This window comes from Hemiscyllium ocellatum, chromosome 4 (assembly GCF_020745735.1).
Source record: "Hemiscyllium ocellatum isolate sHemOce1 chromosome 4, sHemOce1.pat.X.cur, whole genome shotgun sequence".
Classification (NCBI taxonomy): domain Eukaryota; kingdom Metazoa; phylum Chordata; class Chondrichthyes; order Orectolobiformes; family Hemiscylliidae; genus Hemiscyllium; species Hemiscyllium ocellatum.
Window position 1 is genome coordinate 66,443,825 of NC_083404.1, and position 20,779 is coordinate 66,464,603.

Genomic DNA, 20,779 nt, shown 5'->3' on the forward strand with positions numbered 1-20,779 from the left:
TGGAAGCCAAGTTACACGAATTACCCCAATTTCGGGGAGATTTTGATGCCTTGTGGCATTTTTTGCTAGTGATAGAACAGCCCACACAACATGCAGAGTTGACCAATTCAACGCAGCTGCCAAAGGCAAAAGGATCCTGGAAAAATGGTCGAAATTTTGACCCATTCCTTAATAGATCATGCTGAGTTGTGGTAGTATTTCTTGGGAAGTTCAAGACTCAGCCATCATGTTATGTTTCAATTTCCTGAAATACTAACATCGCAGTTGTATCAAAGAGGACAAAGTACACTTGAGGTGTAATGCGCAAACCAGATGCAAAGGATTGTTTTGACATTATGAAGAGATGAAAAGCATGAAAATGAATCTGGGCATTATCTATGACAAAGATACTGCTGATATTCCACCACCTCAGGTCAAGCTGTACAACTCAACACCAAAAATGAATACATTTCTAGTCCAACTCATCTATAAATCAGCAGGACCCCAAAGCCCATTCAATTAAAAATTTCATGCCCAGATCCAAACCAATCAGAATTTTCCTATACCTTCAGGAAGAGGTAGCAGCATTTGTTTTATGTCCAAAAACAGCTCTATTAAGTTTGGGTCATCAGCAGTGATCCTCAAGTAAGTTTCAGGAGCAATATTGGACTAGGCAACAGATAGTGAGAAGATGGTGTAAGATGATTAGTGCTGTGTCCCTGGAAGTGAGGTGGTGGCAGAGGGGACAATGTTTACACTACAGATAAGCATTTTTTTCAATTCTTTAAATACCAGCAATAGCCAGGTAATTACTCACAATTTCTCAAATGGTTCTTTAACATGTGTTGGGGCACCTACAAATTATTTCCCATAGATTTATTCTGTGTAGTTTAGGCAAAGGAAACCTCACAGGTCAATTGGTATGCTTTGCACTTATTTTACACCAAGGGATGAGAATTCCTACCCAAAGTCTCTTCAATGCAAGTAACATAATTGTCATATTTATTTTCTATTATAATTAATTTGCAATTGGTTGAAATTGACATGAAATTGTTCCATCATCTCTTCCACAGAGTGTTCAATGATCCATTGCAAAATAGCGGTATAGGAGAGCCACAGTCAAGCCAGCTGCTGCTGGGATTATCCAATTGGACCACCAACTGCAAGGAAAGAACAACCACAGAATCAAAAGGCATGGTAGTGACAGAATCAAAAAATGCTGTAAATCACAATGGGTCCGGCAGCATCCATGGAGAGAAAGCAAGCTAATATTTTGAATTTCGATGACTCTTCATCAGCTGTGATGAAACGTCATCGAGACTTGAAATCTTAGCTTACTTTCCGTCCATGGATGCTGCCTGACCCACTGATATACAGCATTTTTGTTTTCAGTACAGATTCCACCATCTGCAGTAATTTGCTCCTATATAGCAGAAGGATCACTTAGATTTACTAACTTCCAAACACTTGGTTATGGATATTTATCTTCACTTTCACATTAAGCAGAAACAGCCATTTAAAATGCATCTTCACGTTGACAAGCAAGTGCTACTGAATGTGTATATGTTAAAAAAAAATACATTTTCAATATTGGTACAAGTGACAGAGGAAATCACACCTCTTCTTCCTCAGGTATATTTCCAGAATCCATGTTGGGTGAACTGGGCTCAACTATTTAGAAAAAAAGCAAGTGAGGCAGAACTAGGCAGGGAAGAGAAGGCAGTAATGGGAATGCTTTTGTAGAGACAGTGCTGTGAAAACAATAAACAATACTGCCTCATTGTTTACCATAAACATACAGTACAAAAACAAATAAAAAATTTGTTTAAAATTGCTAGAATTCAAACAGAACTGAGCAAAAAAATGTTGAATTATACAAAGATATCAGTTTCTATCTTATTTAACCAAGGAAACTTATTAATTTTCATTCATGAAAGTCTATGAGATTGGAATGCATTCTGTTGGCCATTGGCAAACAATTTTAGTTGATGATTTGGAGATACTGGTGTTGGACTGGGGCGTACAAAGTTAAAAATCACACAACACCAGGTTATCGTCCAACAGGTTTATTTGGAAGCACCAACTTTCAGAGCGCTGCTCCTTCATCAGGTGATTGTGGAGTACCTGTTGGACTATAACCTGGTGTTGTGTGATTTTTAATTTTGGTTCAATTTTGGGGCAGCACAGTAGCTCAGTGGTTAGCACTGCTGCCTCACAGCCAGGAACTTGGGTTTGATTCACGCCTTGTGTGACTGCCTGTGTGCAGTTTACACATTTTTCCCATGTCTGCATGGGTTTCCTCTGGGTGCTCCGGATTCCTCCCACAATCCAAAGAAGTGCAGGTCAGGTGAATTGGCCATGCTACATTGCCCATAATGTTAGGTACAATTAGTCACGGGTAAATATAGGCTTGGGAAATGGGTCTGTGTGGGTTACTTTTCAGAGGGTCGGTGTGGACTTGTTGGGCGGAAGGGCCTGTTTCTATACTGTAGGGAATTTAATCTAATCAAACTTGGTTCAATATTTGAAATCCAGATGTTTTATAAGAATATGTCATTGACTTCATTAAAAAAGATAATTATTAATAATATCATACCTTTGTTCAGACTCCACTAAGACAACATTTGGCTCCTGTAATAAAGACCAAGATGTTAAAGCAGGAGCATAAATGGTCTCACTCAGTAAGATTTCACTTGCAAACAGAAAAAGCCAACATGGAGGAAGTTGTCAGCTGCATAATGTTTTTCTCCAAATAAATGCTCCTCATGTATTTGGGAATACACGAATTTAAAAAGAAAATTCTTAACAGCGTGGGGAAGTAGCGGGCTGGGACAGTATTTATTGCCCAGCAGATGCTGTAGTGAGCTGCCTTCTTGAACAGCTGCAGTCCATTTGCTGAATGTAAACCCACAATGTCCTTAAGAAGGAAATCCCAGAATTCTAACCTAGTGACAGACGATTATTGCCATCATCTGCTTAAAAAGGGAAAAACTACTTTGTGGTCTAATGAGAGAAGACTCGCCTTAAACAAAATGTAGCTTATTGCAAGATAACAAACAGGAACAAGATTCCTTGGAACAAAGAATGACACCTGTCAGACTAAATGAATTTTCTGATGACAGAGAAGCCCAATTTTGGACCCATATGCTTTTCTTCCTCCTTCCTATGCTTCTGCCAGCTAACTTCTCCTTCCTAGTTCCACTTCATAGTCAAGTAACCGAGGCTCAAAGTGGCTTTTTCTTTTATGTTATCAGCAGATGTTAGCAGTCAGCAGCTTCTTCCTCGCAGTTAGATTTTAAGACAGATCCAAAGTTGGTCTAAGTTGGACTTAGATTTGTAATATTGATGGCATATCCATGAATTTCCTGATCATTTCAGAGAGTTGACGCCTGTTGCAAAGGAAGACAGAGGCAACCTACCAAATTGCCTGTAATTGCCACTCTTTTTGGTCATTCTTCGCAAAATTTTCATTATTGAATCTTTCTTGAACTTTTTTTTTGAAACTTTAGAATATCATGATTACTTAGCGTGGAAACAGGCCCTTTGGCACAACAAGTCCACACCCTCCAAACAGTAACCCATCCAGACCCATTCCCCTTCACCTAACACTACGGGCAATTTAGCATGGCCAATTCACCTAACCTGCACATTTTTTGACTGTGGGAGGGAACCGGAGCACCCGGAGGAAACTCATGCAGACACAGGGAGAATGTACAAACTCCACACAGATAGTTGCCTGAGGCAGGAATTGAACCCAGGTCTCTGGCACTGTGAGGCAGCAGTGCTAACCACTGAGTCACTGTGCCGCCCACATCATCTTTCCCTTTTATTATTCTTCCCAGCCTCTCCTATGTCACTTATTCAAATCTGTTGCATCTCACACATATTCCCAATGTTGATAATAAAGATTGCAGACCTGAACAATTAACTCCTTCTTTCTCCGCAGATGCTGTCTGACCTGCTGGCTATTTCTAGCATTTCAATTTTTAATTCCGATTTCCAAAACAGAGGGTATTTTGTCCTTTTGTATGCTATTGTGTAAACTGCAACCAAACCAGATGTGATAGATTTAACCAAAGAACAAAAGAGAAGTATAGCACAGGAACAACCCTCCTGGTTGGTGCCAACTATCATGCCCTAAATAAACTAAAACACAAACCTTCTGCCCTTATTCAGTCCATATCCCTATTTTACCTCCCTGACCATCCAAATGCCTCTTGAAAGTCGCCAACATGCCTGCTTTCACCACCTCTTCTGACAGTGCATTCCAGGTTCCTACTACTCTATTCCTCATACATCTCCTTTAAACTTTCCCCCTCTCACCTGGAATCTGTGCTCCTCTGCAATTGAAATGTCAACCCTCAGAAAAACCCTCTGACTATCCACCCCAACTATGCTTCTTATAATTTTGTTGACCTCTAATTAGGTCTCCTGTGAGCCACCATTTTTCCAGTGAAAACAATCCTAGTCTTTTTAACCTTTCCTCATAGCTAATGCCCTCAAGATCAGGCAACATCCTGGTGAATCTTCTCTGCACACTTTCCAAAGCATCTATGTCCTTCTGATAGTGTGGCAACGAAATCTTCACACAATACTTCACATGTGTCCTAATAATGGTTTTAAATAACTGCAACACGGCTTGCCAACACTTGTACTCTATGTCCCAGCCAATGAAGGCAGCATGCCATATGCCTTCTTAGTCATCTTGGACACCTGTTTCTGTTGTTGAAATTTTTGGGTTTGTTTTTTTGGGGGGGTGGGGGAGTGGGAGGACATAAATTGCATTTAAGAGTAGGGAGTGCTTTGGATATGGGCAACACAGTGGCTCAGTGGTTAGCACTGCTGCCTCACAGCACCAGGTTCGATTCCAACCTCTGGCGACTGTCTATGTGGAGTTTGCACATTCTCCCAGTGTCTGCATGGGGGTGCTCTGGTTTCCTCCAACAATCCAAAGATGTGCAGGTTAGGTGAATTGGCCATGCTAAATTGCCCATAATGTTAGGTGAATTAGTCAGAGAGAAAAGAGGTTTGGGTGGGTTACTTTTCGCAGGGTCGGTGTGGACTTGTTGGGCTGAAAGGCCTGTTTCCACACTGTAGGGAATCTAACCTATTCAATACAAACTCCTTTTAAAAGAAAATCATTTTGGGAACTAGGCTGACTAGTACATGCAGAATTAACAGTAGAGCGAGATTATTCTGCCCAACTGACCCAACAGCTCATATGGAGATGCCATCTACATTCTAGATCTAATTTCAAACTAGACCAACTTCTGACCTTTCTTAAGACACAAACACTGACTGGAAGGACAAAGCTGCTGACTGTTAGGCATGTATCTCCTGATCCATAAAAGCATAAGCCACTTTCAGCCTCAATTAGTTGACCATGAAGTGGAAAGCTAGTGATTATCCTCCCCATGATCCTCAGGATTCTTAGCCTCCTGTAGCGTCCTGCTGAAAGACTTCAGTCCTAAATCACTTCAACATCTTGAAGTGGTCAGGAAGTTCACATGGAGATGCCATCTACATTCTAAAGCTAATTCCAAACTAGATGGACTCCGGACTACATTCAACCCAGCACAGTTCAGAACCGAACAGGACAACCAGTACAGACTACAGATTCAAAACCATCAGAATCAGTTCTCCTTCCAGATCCTCTACACCACACTCACATCAGCGCGCAGGCACCTAACCTCTCTACAGTCAGCCCTGCCTCAGCTGAGGGCCACACACTCCCAGAACTGTAAAGGACCCACTCTGTACTATATTCTAAGAAGAATTAATACTCTCAACAAACAGTATTTCAACACCATCTCAAAAATCAAAAACTGTAAGTACAACAAACTTTCACACATCCAGCCCCATAACCAGCGCTCCTCAAACATTCCAGAAGATTCACCCGGCCTCTGCAACTGCTCGGACGCCATTAGCCATGTGGTTGGTACAGCTACCATCCCCACAGTGATTGATGATATCACTTCTGTTGCAATCATGGCCATTTCCACAGGCATTTCTGCCCCTCACGATTCCTCATGCACCACACATGACATCACTTCCGCCCCACACATCATCGCTGACATCACACGTTCAGTGACTTCTGTCCGCTCTACTGCTGTGTTCACCACCACTTCCGCCCCCACCAACACGACTCACCTGCATTCTGCGGACACCACACCCCCCCCCTCCACAAGAACCCTGAGGGGAACACCACCCCTGCTCATGACTCCACCCCAATTGCCCCCACCACCACACCCACTCCAATTACAGGCTCCGCCCCCACTCCCAGCTCCACACCAGGCCCTAGCTCCCAGCCCTGCTGAGTTTTCCCCATTCCCCTGACCTCCCCCTCACTGAGGATGAATAATCAGCCCACAGCAAAAGGCCTTACCTTTATCCCCTTCCATCCACACAATGAATTTAATACACGCCGTGATGTTGAACACTTCTTCTGCTGCCTCCGCCTCCTTACTTTTACAATGAGGACTCCCGCCCACCTTCTGAAGACCCCTTCACTCGCCTCCAACACACTCCATCCACCTGGACACCCTGCGCTGGCCTATTACCCACCCTTGACCTTTTCATTTCCAACTGCCGCTGAGACATTAACAGTCTCAAACTGTCTAAACCCCTCCCCCACTCCAACCTCTCACTCTCATAATGCGCAGCCCTCCACTCCAATCGCAACCTCACCATCAAGCCAGCAGATAAAGGGGGGGCAGTGGTGGTTTGGCACACTGACCTCTACACTGCTGAAGCCAGACGCCAACTCTAAGACACCTCCTCCTACCGCCCCCTCGACCATGACCCCACCCCCATCACCAAACCATCATTTCCCAGACCATGCAGAACCTCATCACCTCAGGAGGAGATCTCCCACCCACAGCTTCCAACCTCATAGTCCGGGAACCCTGCACCGCCCGATTCTACCTCCTTCCCAAGATCCACAAGCCTGACCACCCCGGCCGACCTATTGTCTTAGCATGCTCCTGCCCCACTGAACTCATCTCCTACCTCGACATGGTCCTATTCCCCCCCCCAGTCCAGGAACTCCCCACATACATTCGAGACACCACCCACGCCCTCCACCTCCTCCAAGGCTTCCGTTTCCCCGACCCCCAACGCCTCATCTTCACCAGGGACATCCAATCCCTCTACGCCTCTATCCACTATGACCAGGGCCTCCAAGCCCTCCCTTTCTTCCTCTCCAGACATCCCTAACAGTACCCTTCCACTGACACTCTCATTTGTTTGGCTGAACTGGTCCTCCCCCTTAATTTCTCATTTGAATCCTCCCACTTCCTCCAGACTAAAGGGCCCCAGCTATGCCTGTCTCTTTGTCGGCTATGTAGAACAGTCCATCTTTCGTAATTACACTGGCACCACTCCCCACCTCTTCCTCTGCTACAGTGATGACTGCATCGGTACCATCTCCAGCTCCCACGAGGAGGTTTAGCAGTTCATTAACTTCACCAAAACATTCCACCCCGACCTTAAATTCACCTGGACCATCACTGACACATCCCTCCCCTTCCTAGACCTCTCCATCTCCATTAATGATGATCGACTTGACACTGACATTTTTTTTTAAACAAACTCACCGACTCCCACAGCTACCTGGATTACACCTCTTCCCACCCCACCTCCTGCAAAAATGCCATCCTATATTCCCAACTCCTCCACCTCCGCCATATCTGCTCCCAAGGAGGACCAGGGTCCACCACAGAACACATCAGATGACCTCCTTCTTTAGAGATCACAATTTTCCTGCTCACATGGTTGAAGATGCCCTCCAATGCATCTCATCCACATCCACCCCTCTGCCCTCAAACCCCACCCCTCTAATCGTAACAAGGACAGAACCCCCCCGGTCCTCACTTTCACCCTAACAATCTTCGCATTAACCATATCATCCACCAACATTTCTGCCACCTCCAAATGGACCCCACCACCAGGGATATATTTCCCTCCCCACCCCTTTCCGCAAAGGCCATTCTCTCCGTGACTACCTGGTCAGGTCCACACCCCCCAACAACCCACCCTCCCATCTGGCACCCTCCCCTGCCACCGCAGGAATTGCAAAACCTGCGCCCACACCTCCTTCCTCACCACCATCCAAGGCCCCAAAGGAGCCTTCCACATCCAAAGTTTTACCTGCACATCCACCAATGTCATTTATTGTATCCACTGCTCCCGATGCAGTCTCCTCTACATTGGGGAGACTGGACGCCTCCTTGCAGAGCGCTTCAAGGAACATCTCTGGGACACCTGCACCAATCAACTCCACCGCCCGTGCCCCAACATTTCAACTCCTCCTTCCACTCTACTGAGGACATGCAGGTCCTGGGCTTCCTCCACCGCCGCTCTCTCACCACCTGATGCTCGGACGAAAATCGCCTCATCTTCCACCACAGAACACTTCAACCCCAGGGCATCAATGTGGACTTCACCAGTTCCCTCGTTTCCCCTCTCCCCACTTCACCTCAGTTCCAACCTTCCAGTGCAGCACTGTCCTCCTTCAAGACATGGCATTGAAGAGAAGGAGAGATTGTACTCGTGAAGTGCTTGGTCATTACCTCAGTTCCACATCTTGGTTAATGTGAGCAAGTAAATAACAATCTTGAATATACAGTTTAGCACAGTTTAATGTTTGTTGGTAAGTGGTGTCTTGCTGGGTGGAGGGGCCTGTTTCTATGCTGCATGACTCTATATCTCAGGACAAGGAATGCAAACTACCTTGGGACAAGATCCCTTAAATCTGTCAACTGCTCGCAAAAGATCAATATTTTAACAGTAATTTTAACAGTAATATTCACAGCACACCTGTCGGCAATCACCATCAAGAGCTGCTTGACATCATCACTACTGAATTCCCTAATATTACAAACCTGGGAGTTACCATTTACCAGAAACTGAACTGATGTGGCCTAAGAGCAAGTCAGAGGCTGGCAATTCTGCAGCAAGCAACTTACCTCCTAATTTCCTATTTCCTGCCCACTGTGTCCATGGCACAAGTCATGGATCATAAAATCCCGAGAGTGTGGGAATGGCATTCAGCCCATTCAGTTCACACCGACCCTTTAAACGGCTTCCCATCCAGACTTAAACCCCTATTTTAATCCTGTAAGCTCATATTTACCATGGCTAATTCACCTATCCTGAAGATCCCTGGGCAATATAGCAATTTAGCATGGCCAACTCACCCAACCTGCACATGTTTGGACAGTGCGTAGAAACTGGAGCACCCAGAGGAAACCCATGCAGACACAGGGAAGAATGTACAAAGTCCACACAGTCACCAGAGGTTGGAATTGAACCTGGGTCCCTGGCATTATGAGACAGCAGCGCTAATGACTGAGCCACCGTGCCATCCCTAAGTTGGGGTAATGATGGAATAGTCCCCATTTGATTCCCTACAGTGTGGAAACAGGCCATTTGGCCCAACAGGCCCACACCAACCCACCCACACCCATTTCCCTCTGACTAATACACCTAACACTATTGGCAATTTAGCAAGACCAATTCACCTGACCTACACATCTTTGGATGGTGGGAGGAAACCCACGCAGACACGGGGAGAATGTGCAAATTCCACACAGACGGTCACACAAGGCTGGAATTGAACCTGGGTTCCTGGAGCTGTGAGGCAGCAGTGCTAACCACTTGCCTGGATGGGTGCAGATCCAATAATTTTCAAGAAGCTTGACATTATCCAGAAAAAGCAGTCCATTTAATCGCTGCCAGATTCTCAACCATACACCTATTCAGCGGTTATGCAGTAGGAGCAGTTTGTACAATGTTAAGAAGATACTGGAGTAACTCATCAAGGCACCTTTGACAACATCTTCGAAATCCATTACCACTTCCAGCTAGAAGGACAAGGGCAGAAAATACATGGGAACACCACCCTCAAGTTCTCCTCCAAGTCAAACCACCCTAACTTGGAAATATTCCATCATTCCTTCAGTGTCACTGGGTCAAAATCCTTAAACTTCTTTCCTAATGACACGATGGGAATCATTACACTCCAAGGACCACAGCAATTCAAGAGGGTTGTTCATCCATCAACTTCAAAGACAACTAGGGATAGCCATTAAATGCTGGGTGAATCAGTGAACTCCTGTACCATACAAGGAAAAGTAAAAGCTTTTATTCTAACAAAAACTTACCGGTGGCTTCACAAAAACTCCTCTATCATCCTGCAATAAAATAAATAAAATACATTATCAAAAATTCATTTTGGTAATTCAATAGTCAAACTCTGAATGATTTCACTTTATAAAGTTATTTATTGAACCATGGTTTTAATCTGATCATCTGGGACCTCGACCTCCCTCTCCATTTTCCATTATTTTCTCAGAATTGCCATTTTCATATCGTCAGTTTTGCTATAATAGATGTTTCTTCAATGCAAATTTGTTTTAATTTGATTGAAGAATTTAGACCGTTAGTTGTAGGACGCGAACTTTCCTACCTGCATTGACTATAGCGCAATTCCGGTCCATTAGTTTAGATGGTGCGGCTATAGCACAATTTCCTTACAATGTGTGACCACACAAGAATGGAACTATGTCAGAGCTGACTGTGCTCAATATTACAACTATACAGTCAGAACTGACTGTACTCAATATTACTATACTCAATGTTACAAGACTCTAGTTCTGGTAACATATATATCATATTACAAATGGATTGGATTGGATTAAATTGGTCAAGCCCTTAAAAACTTGCAGAGAGCACTAAAATAATAAATTGGGTTAAAATTTAAAAGAGCAGACAAATTAGCAGATTGCGAAGAAGGATGTAAAAGGAAACAATTGTTGAAGTGATAGATATTTAATGGAATAATTCGACTATAATTAAATACTAAATGGAAAATAAAATTACTAATAAAACCAGAGAACAGGAATAAAAATTGGAAGTAAAGTTAGAATAGACAGAGGAAAGAAAATCTATTCAAACGATACATAATAAACAGTTAAGGGGGTAGAATAATTGAAACGGTCAAAGCAAGATGGAAAGATGAAAAAGTTGCATATTCTAGAGATGGAACATATTAGTTGCTTTCATCCATGTCTTTGTCATTTCAATTCCCCAGGGTTTACCTGGCTGGAGATCCATGAAAATTTCCATCCATTGTCCTCCATTAATCATCTCATTCAAATATCTACTGCCCATATCTTTACAACATCAGTTTTCACTCACCTATCACATCTGTCCTTGCTACACAGACTTTGTATTCCATTGTTCCTCAAATTTCAGCTATCTTTAAGTTCTCCTAGTTTTGCTTTTACCTATTCATACAACATCATCCAGTTTGAACAATTTCATTTCCCAAATTCTCCATTCCGGTGACTTGGTCTCCTGAACATCTTATCCTGTCATCTCCACTTTATTAATGGCTGTTTCTTCAGTTAAATGTCCCCTCTACGTTGTAGAGTGCACAATCGTGTAGTAATCAAGGATTGCAAAATGGTTCCTTTAAGACAGCTGCATGAGTTAGCCACTGGCTATTTACAGAGACCATACTGTCTGAAACAGGACAGGTACAATGAAGGGGAAATCAGAGACAACATTCCACAAGCTACCTAGAACATTTATTCGGGGATTCCCTCTCCTTCCTGAAAGTTCTCTTTAAAGCTCTTCTCTGATCATTCCTATTAAAACCAACTTCACATTCTTGCTGGACATCCAATTGCTTCTCCTTCATGCCTCTAAAGTACTTGAACAATCTTCTATTTTTATAGAAAATAGGAATTTCCTATTCCTTGGATGCTGCCTGACCTGCTGTGCTTTAACCAGCAACACATTTTCAACTGTGATCTCCAGCATCTGCAGACCTCACTTTTTACTCTTCTATTTTTATAGTGCTACATTAATGTTCAACTGAGTTGAGTCAATAACCTCAGGATTTCTAAATTTAATTCTGAAAGTAGTGCTACACATTTCACAGAGGTAACAGGACTCACAGGATGAAGTTCTCCAATGAAGTATTTTTTTGTCATCTCTCGTGCATCAGTAGAATGTCCAACATCATCAAAAGCTTCTGATGCATCACCTCCTGCTTGCTCTCTGAGTACTTCTTCACCACCAGGATGCTGCAAGACACAATAAAACGGTTGAAGTTAGCAATTTAAAAATTAAAGAACAAACAGATATTATTCATACATGCCGTGATTGATTTGGAGATGCCAGTGTTGGACTGGGGCGTACAAAGTTAGAAATTACAACACCAGGTTATAGTCAAACAGGTTTAATTGGGTAAAGCTTCCAATTAAACCTGTTGGACTATAACCTGATGTTGTGTGATTTTTAAAGAAAGACTGGATAGGCTGGGACTTTTTTCCACTGGAGTGTAGGAGGTTGGGAACTGACCTGACAGAAGTTTATAAAATAATGAGAAGTATAGATAAAGTTGATGGTAGATGGTCTTTTCCCTAAGATGGGGAATTTCAAGACTAGGGGGCATATTATTAAGGTGAGATCAGAAAGATTTAAAAGAGGCAATGTTTTTACACAGAGAGTGGTTTCTGTACGGAATGAACTTCCTGAAGAAGTGGTGAATGTGGGTATACTACAACATCTGAAAGGCATTTAGATGGATACGTGAGTAGGAAAGTTTGGAGGGATATGGACCAGGAGCAAGTAGGTAGGGCTAGTTCAGTTTGGGATTATGTTTGGCATGGACTAGTTGGACTGAAGAGTCTATTTCCATACTGCATGTCTTTACGTCTGCTATACCATTCAATGAAATTAGAGCTGATGTAATTATCCTCAATGCTACTTGCCTGCCTCTACCCTGCCTTCATTCCCTTACTGATTAAAAAAACAAAGTCTCTCTCAGTCTTGAACATACTTAATGGCCCAGTCTCAACAGCCCTCTGCATTAAAGAATCTCCACAGACTCACTATCCTCTGAGAGAAGAAATTCCTCTTCATCCAGTTCCTAACTGGGCAGGCTCTTATTCTGAGATTATTCCCTCTTGTCCTCTATTCTTCCACAAGAGAAACAGCCTTTCCACAATTTCCATGTTAAGTTACATATTTCAATAAGGTCACCCCTGAATTTTCTAAACTCCTATGTGTCCAAGCCCAATCTGCTAAACCACTCCTCAGAATTATATTATTCCATAACTGGAATCGATTTAGTGAACTTCTCTGGACTGTCTCAATTATTAAACATATTTCCTAAGGTAAGGGGATGAAAACTTCACAGATCACAGAAAGTGGGCAATTTGCACTGGTTAAAAGCCTGTTCTTTTTTCCACACACATTATATAGACAGGTTATATTTCAATGCTGTACTCCTGACAATTAGTAGTGGTAAAGACAACAATTTTTTTGTTTAAAAAATGGAATTGAATACAACATGTATTTACAATAGCTTGCATGTGCCTTGAAAAGAGGGAGGGTATCATTTTGTTTTTCTATTTTTATCACTAAATGCATGAATTAATAAACTGAATTGCAAATTCTATGCACGGATTGTACAAGAACAAAAAGTTATCTGATCTGTGTAAATTGGCTGTTTATCCCACTGCTGTTGAAAAGATCTTGAGTTAGTGTGATCACAAAGATATTACTTAAGCATGTATGCTATATTTTAGAGGTATTCAGATGTATACTTGTGATGCCAAGTCTCTGGGTCAATTTGTAGAAAATGGGATTAGAACAGACAGGTGGTTGTTTTCGACTGACACAGAGGTGGTGGCCTGAAGGACCTTTTTCAATGCTGTAAATCTCTACGACTCTATGCAAGGGGCCAAATCCATCCTGTCTCAGAGTCTTAATTAACTCTGCAAAACGTGCAGCACATATTTATAGTACTCAAGTACCTATTCTGTCACACAGCTTTGAAAATTCAAGACACATTAGATACCTGGTATGTTGTTTTGCATACAGTACACATATACAACCTGATATTAACTTTGCCTATAGTCCCTCCTTTGAGGCCTCTGATCAGACCAGCCTGATGCATACAGGACATTCCATTCAGGTAGATGAAGGAGCGACGTTCCGAAAGCTATTATGCTTCCAATTAAGCCTGTTGGACTATAACCTGGTGTTGTGTGATTTTCAAATTCATATATGTGCATGAATCCAAAAATAAAAATTATGTGGAAAGATCATTCACTACATGCCCCTAAAAAACTCAGAAGCCATTTCTTTCTTGTAATTTCACCACGTGTTTTTCCTCAAATTTTGTTACAAACAAACAAACAAATCTGTCAAGATGGCTGGATACTCATGCAGACACAGACAGCCAAACAATCATGAATCTCTGTCCTTAAACTAGTCAGAATTTTTTGACTCAAATTTGTATTATTTTGGCAAAGATTTCTGGCTTGATGCTATTAAAGGTGTTCCAGTGAAACTGTCCTTAGTTGGTTCATTGTAGCCTTTAATGTTATTCCATTTTTGGACAAGGTAGGATTCATTTGCTATCATCTGTATAGGAATGAACAATATAAGTAAAATGAGAAAACGTGATGTTCTGCTGCAATGATTTGAATAGTTAGAGTCCAAATTAAATGTGAAACCTCACTAGCTAATACTCCAATTTTTATCATAGTCGCACTTCAATTGGCATCAGGGATGCAGATTTGTGAGTTGACTACATGGGCTCAAAGCATGGTGTGGGAAGAAGGGGTTTCAGTTCATCCAGCACTGGCACTAGTACTAGGGAAAGAAGGAGCTGTTCTATGGGGCTCCACTTAAATTGGACTGGGACAGGTTTTCTGGCAAATCTTAGACCAGGGCTGTGGATAAGAGGTTGATTTAAGGGAAAGGACAAGGGATAGGTGAAGGAATATATCAAAATTTAAAGGAGAACAGAGGAGGCAATAAAGCTGTGTAGTGATTCAAGTAAAAGACAAGGACTGTGAGGCTGCGAGATTATTAGTAATAATGGATCAATGAATAAACGTCCATGTATTCATAACAAGATAGATGAACTAGTGGTACAATAGAAATAATTGCTTTAATTGCCATTAGAGATGGTAAAAGTGATGAAGGGTGTGAATTAAATATACCAAAATGCACAATATTTGGGGAAGACAGACACAATAGGATGAAATACGAATGGAGGCTGCTATAAAGACATGCAAAACAGTGGGTAACCTTAACCTTCACAAACTAGACAAAACAAATTGAAAATTAGGAGTTCGTAGAATGTCTTTGCAAAATATTCCTCAAACAACGTGCTATGGAATGAATATGAGAAAATTATATTATACAATAGCATGGCTAAATTAGTAACCCTATAGTAAAAGATTGTATGAGAAAATAAGTCAAAGCTTCCATAAGTTTGATATACTCCAATACCAAACAAAAATCATAAATCTAAACAAAGACAATTATCGTTTCTCTTAAATCAACCTCTTATCCACAGTCCTGGTCTAAGATTTGCCAGAAGACCTGTCCCAGCCCAGTTTAAATGGAGCCCCATGGAACAGCTCTTTCCTTCCTTAGTACTAGTGCCAGTGCTGGATGAACTGAAACACCTTCTTCTCACACCATGCTTTGAGGTGAGCTAACATTGATTGTGTAAATAGACTTCAGAATATGGTGACAAATAAACATTAGAGAATATTTACAACAATTCAACAAAAATAAATTCCATTAAAACTAAAAATCTCTGCAAAAAAAAACATCTATGCCTTACCAGGGAAACTATGGAGAGTGTTAAATCAAAAACAGAAAAGGCTTCCAGTGTTGCAAAGTGAAGCCTCTAAACCTGAGGATTGGAAGTAATGTAGAAATCTGTAAAGACCAATTGATAAATTAAAGATGGGAAAAAAAGAGCAAATTAAATACAGGAGCAATCACGAGGCTTATAGAAATGATAGATGTTGATTAATTCTGCATCTGGCTTCACAGAAGATGGAAGTAACTTATCCACTATTTCTGATATCTTACAGGTCCCACCTGAACTGGAAGGGCACCAATATCCTCGGCAGGAGGTTTACTTCAGCTCTTCAGAGAAGTTTAAACTAGTTTGGCTGTGGGGTGGGAACTGGAGCGCTGGATCGGAGGATGAAGTAGCTAGCGACCATTCAGATACAGTGTGCAAAGGTTCCGTGAGGAGGGATAGACAGTTGATAGGGCAAAGTTGTAGTCGGTGTGATGGGCTGAAGTGCGTCTACTTTAACATAAGAAATGTCAGTAATAAGGGTGGTGAACTTTGTTCCAAGTACTAATATATGCGCTATGATATTGTAGCCATTATGGAGACTTGGATATCACAGGGGTAGGAATGGTTGTTGGATGTTCCAGGGTTTAGATGTTTCAAAAAGAATGGGGGAGTAGAATTAAAGATATGAGCGAGTGGCATTGCTCATCAGGGATGATATCACAACTGCAAAAGATGAAGTTCATCGAGGATGGTTTGTCTATACAGTCAGTATGGGTGGAAGTCAGAAACAGGAAAGGAACTGTCACTTACTGACAGTTTTTTTTTAAAAAACAGATCCCCAACAGCAACAGAGACACGGAGGAGCAGATTGGGCGGAAGATTTTGGAAAGATGCAGAAGTAACAGGATTGTTGTCATGGGTGACTTCAACTTCCCTAACATTGTTTAGAACCTCCTTAGTTCAAATAGTTTGGATGGAGCTGTTTTTGTCAGGTGTGTCCAGCAAGGATTCCTGACTCAGTATGTAGATAGGCCAACTAGAGGGGAGGCCATATTGGATTTGGTGCTGAGCAACGAAGCAGGCCAGGTGCCAGATCTCTTGGTGGGAGAGCATTTCAGTGATAGTGATCACAACTTCCTGACCTTTACTTTAGTCATAGAAAGGGATAGGAGCATACTGTATGGGAAAATATTTCAGTGGGGGAGGGGAAATTACAGTGATATTAGGCAGAATTTGGGGCTCCTAAATTGGGAAATGCACATCAGAAATGTGGAGGTTGTTTGGGGAGCACTTGCTGTTAGTGCTGGATAGGTTTGTCCCACTGAGGCAAGGAAGGGATGATAGGGTGAAAGAACCTTGGGTGACAAGGGACCAAGTCAAGAGGAAGAAAGAAGCTTTCTTAAGGTTGAGGAGGAAAGGATCAAACAAGGCTCTAGAGGGTAATAAGGTAGCCAGGAAGGAACTGACTAATGGACTTAGGAGAGCTAAAAGGGAGCATGAAAAAGCTTTAGCGGTTATGATTAAGGAAAACCCTAAGGCACTCTACACTTATGGGAGGGAAAAAAAGGATGGCCAGAGTGGGGGTAGGGTCAATCAGGGAAAATGGAGGGAATTTGTGCCTGGAGTTGAGGGAGACAGGGAGGTCGGTCCTTAATGAATACTTTGCTTCAGTATTCACTAGTGAGAGGGACCTTGTCATTTGTGAGGACAGCATGAAACAGGCTGCTATGCTTGAATAGGTTGATGTTAAAAAGGAGGATGTACTGAAAATTTTGAGAAACATAAGGATAGATAATTTCCCTGGGCCAGAGGGGATATACCCAAGGTTACTGCAGAAAACGAGGGAAGAGACTTCTTTGGAGATGATCTTTGCATCCTCACTGTCCACTGTAGTAGTACTAGATGATTGGAGGGTGGCAAATGTTATTCCCTTGTTCAAGAAAGGGAAGTGATAATCCTGGGAAATTCTAGACTAGTCAATCTTATGTCTGTGGTGGGTACAGTTTGGAGAAGATTCTGAGAAGTAAGATTTATGATTACTTGGAAAACCATAGTTTGATTAGAAATAGGCAGCATGGCTTTGAGGGGGTTATGTCATGCCTCTCAAGCCTTATTGAATTTTTTGAGGATGTGACAAATCGCATTGATAAAGGTAGAGCAGTGGATATGCCATTCATTGATTTTAGCAAGGCATTTGATAAAGGTCCCCATGGTAGACACATTCAGAAAGTACGGATACATAGGATATAGATTAAATTAGATTCCCTACTGTGTGGAAACAGGCCCTTCAGCCAACAAGTCCACACCGACCCTCCGAAGAGTAACCCAACCAGACCCATTTCCCTCTGACTAATGCACCTAACACTATGGGCAATTTAGTATGGCCAATCTACCTGACCTGTACATCTTTGGACTTTGGGAGGAAACCGGAGCACCCAGAGGAACCCATGCAGACATGGGGTGAATGTGCAAACTCCACACAGACAGTCGCCCGAAGCTGGAATCGAACCCAGGTCCCTGGCGCTGTGAGGCTGCAGTACTAGCCACTGAGCCACCGTGCCACCCTGGAAAATATAGGGAAATTTGTCTGTCTGGATACAGAATTGGCTTGCCCATATAAGTCAGAGGGTGGTAGTAGATGGAAAGTATTCAGCCTGTAGCTCAGTGACTAATGGTGTTCCACAGGGACCTGTTCTGGGACCTCTGCTCAGTAATACGTACAAATGACTTGGATGAGGAAGTGGAAGGGTGGGTTAGCAAGTTTGCGGATGACACCAAGGTTGGTGGAGTGGTGAATAGTGTGGAGGGCTGTTGTAGGTTGTAACGGGACATTGGCAGGATGCAGTGGTGGGCTGATAACTGGCAAATGGAGTTCAACCAGGAAAAGTGAGTGGTGATTCATTTTGAAAGGTCGAATTGAGTGCAGAATACAGGGTTAAAGGCAGAATTCCTGACAGTGCGGAGGAACAGAGGGATCTTGGGGGTCCATGTTCATTGATCCCTCAAAGTTGTCACCCAAGTTGATTGGGTTGTTAAGGCGGCATTTGGTTAGCAAGGGGATTGAGTTTAAGAGTCGTGAGGTTATGCTGTAGCTCTACAGGGCCCTGGTTAGACAACATTTGGAATATTGTGTCCAGTTTTGGTCGCCTCATTATAGGAAGGATGTGGAAGTTTTAGAGAGGGTGCAGAGGAGATTTACCAGGATGCTGCCTGGACTGGAGGGTATGCCTTATGAAGAGATGTTGCAGGAGCCAAGGCTTTTCTCATTGGAACGAAGAAGGGCTCCAATTTTGGTGTCATCTGCAAACTTACTAAGTGTACCTCTTAAGCTCGCATCCAAATCATTTATGTAAATGACAAAAACTAGAGGACCCAGCACCGATCCTTGGGGCACTCCACTGGTCACAGGCCTCAAGTCTGAAAAACAACCCTCCACCACCACCTACCTTTGAGCCAGTTCTGTATCCAAATGGTTAGTTCTCCCTGTATTCCATGAGATCTAACCTTGCTAATCAGTCTCCCATGGGGAACCTTGTCGAACGCCTTACTGAAGCTCTCATCAATCCTCTTGGTTACTTCTTCAAAAAAAACCCAATCAAGTTTCTGAGACTTGATTTCTCACACACAAAGCCATATTGACTACCCTGAATCAGTCCTTGCATTTCCAAATACATGTACATCCTGTCCCTCAGGATTCCCTCCAACAACTTGCCCACCACTGAGGTCAGGCTCACCGGTCTATAGTTCCCTAACTTGTCTTTACTGCCCTTCTTAAACAGTGGCACCACGTTTACCAACCTCCAGTCTTCTGGAGGTGCAGTGGACAGCGAAGAGGATTACCTCCGATTACAACAGGATTTGGACTAGATGGTCCAACGGGCTGAGAAGTGGCAGATGGAGTTTAATTCAGATAAATGCGAGGCGCTGCATTTTGGGAAAGTAAATCTTAGCTGGACTTATACACTTAATGGTAATGTCCTAGGGAGTGTTGCTGAACAATGAGACCTTGGAGTGCAGGTTCATAGCTCCTTGAAAGTGGAGTCGCAGGTAGATAGGATAGCGAAGGTGACATTTGGTGTGCTTTCCTTTATTGGTCAGAGTATTGAGTACAGGAGTTGGGAGGTCATGTTGCGGCTGTACAGGACATTGGTTAGGCCACTGTTGGAATATTGCATGCAATTCTGGTCTCCTTCCTATTGGAAAGGTGTTGTGAAACTTGAAAGGGTTCAGAAAAGATTTACAAGGATGTTGCCAGGGTTGGAGGATTTGAGCTATACGGAGAGGCTGAACAGGCTGAGGCTGTTTTCCCTGGAACGTCGGAGGCTGAGGGGTAACCTTATAGAGCTTTACAAAATTACAAGGGGCATGGATAGGATAAATAGACAAAGTCTTTTCCCTGGGGTCAGAGAGTCCAGAACTAGAAGGTATAGGTTTAGGGTGAGAGGGGACAAATATAAAAGAGACCTAGGGGCAACTTTTTCACGCAGAGGGTGTTACGTGTATGGAATGAGCTGCCAGAGGATGTGGTGGAGGCTGGAACAATTACAACATTTAAGAGGCATTTGGATGGGTGCATGAATAGGAAGGGTTTGGAGGGATATGGGCTGGATGCTGGCAGGTGGGACTAGATTGGGTTGGGATATCTGGTTGGCATGGACAGTTTGGACCGAAGGGTCTGTTTCCATGCTGTGCATCTCTATGACTTGAAGGGTGAGAGGTGACTTGATAGAGGTGTACAAGATGATGAGAGGCATAGATGGAGTGAATAGTCCTGGGTTTTTTTTCCCCACGGCATAAATGGTTACCACAAGAGGACATAATTTTAGGGTGGCTGGAGGAAGATTTAGGGAAGATGTCAGAGGTTGGTTCTTTACAAAGTATGGTGCGTATGTGGAATGCACTGCCAGTGGTGGTGATGGTAGAGTCAGATACATTAGGGACATTTAAGTGGCTCTTGGATAAGCACAAGAATGATAGTAAAATGAAGGGTATGTAGGTTAATTTGGTCATAGAGCAAGATAAAAGGCCAGTACAACATCAAGGGCCAAAGGGCCTGTACTGTTCTATGCTCTATTGCAGCTTTTGGATTATAATTAACCATAATTAGAGGCTGAGAAAATTGGACCTCCACTCTGGGTTTCGAAAAATGACAGGTAGTAATGTCTTTGAAAT

The 20,779-nt window shown here is 42.8% G+C and overlaps 1 protein-coding gene across 1 annotated transcript in view; it reads right to left on the reverse strand.

Moving 5' to 3' along the window:
• Positions 1 to 964: 964 nt before the first annotated feature.
• The window catches only part of LOC132815404 (cytochrome b5), a 49,825-nt gene continuing 30,010 nt past the window's right edge, over positions 965 to 20,779 (reverse strand). Inside the window, exons 2-5 of the mRNA XM_060824303.1 lie at positions 11,943 to 12,071; positions 10,143 to 10,172; positions 2,576 to 2,610; positions 965 to 1,139 (exon numbers count right to left, since the gene is read on the reverse strand). Of these exons, the coding sequence (XP_060680286.1) occupies positions 1,058 to 1,139; positions 2,576 to 2,610; positions 10,143 to 10,172; positions 11,943 to 12,071 (276 nt within the window). The 3' untranslated portion in view covers positions 965 to 1,057. The remainder of the gene's footprint in view (positions 1,140 to 2,575; positions 2,611 to 10,142; positions 10,173 to 11,942; positions 12,072 to 20,779) is intronic.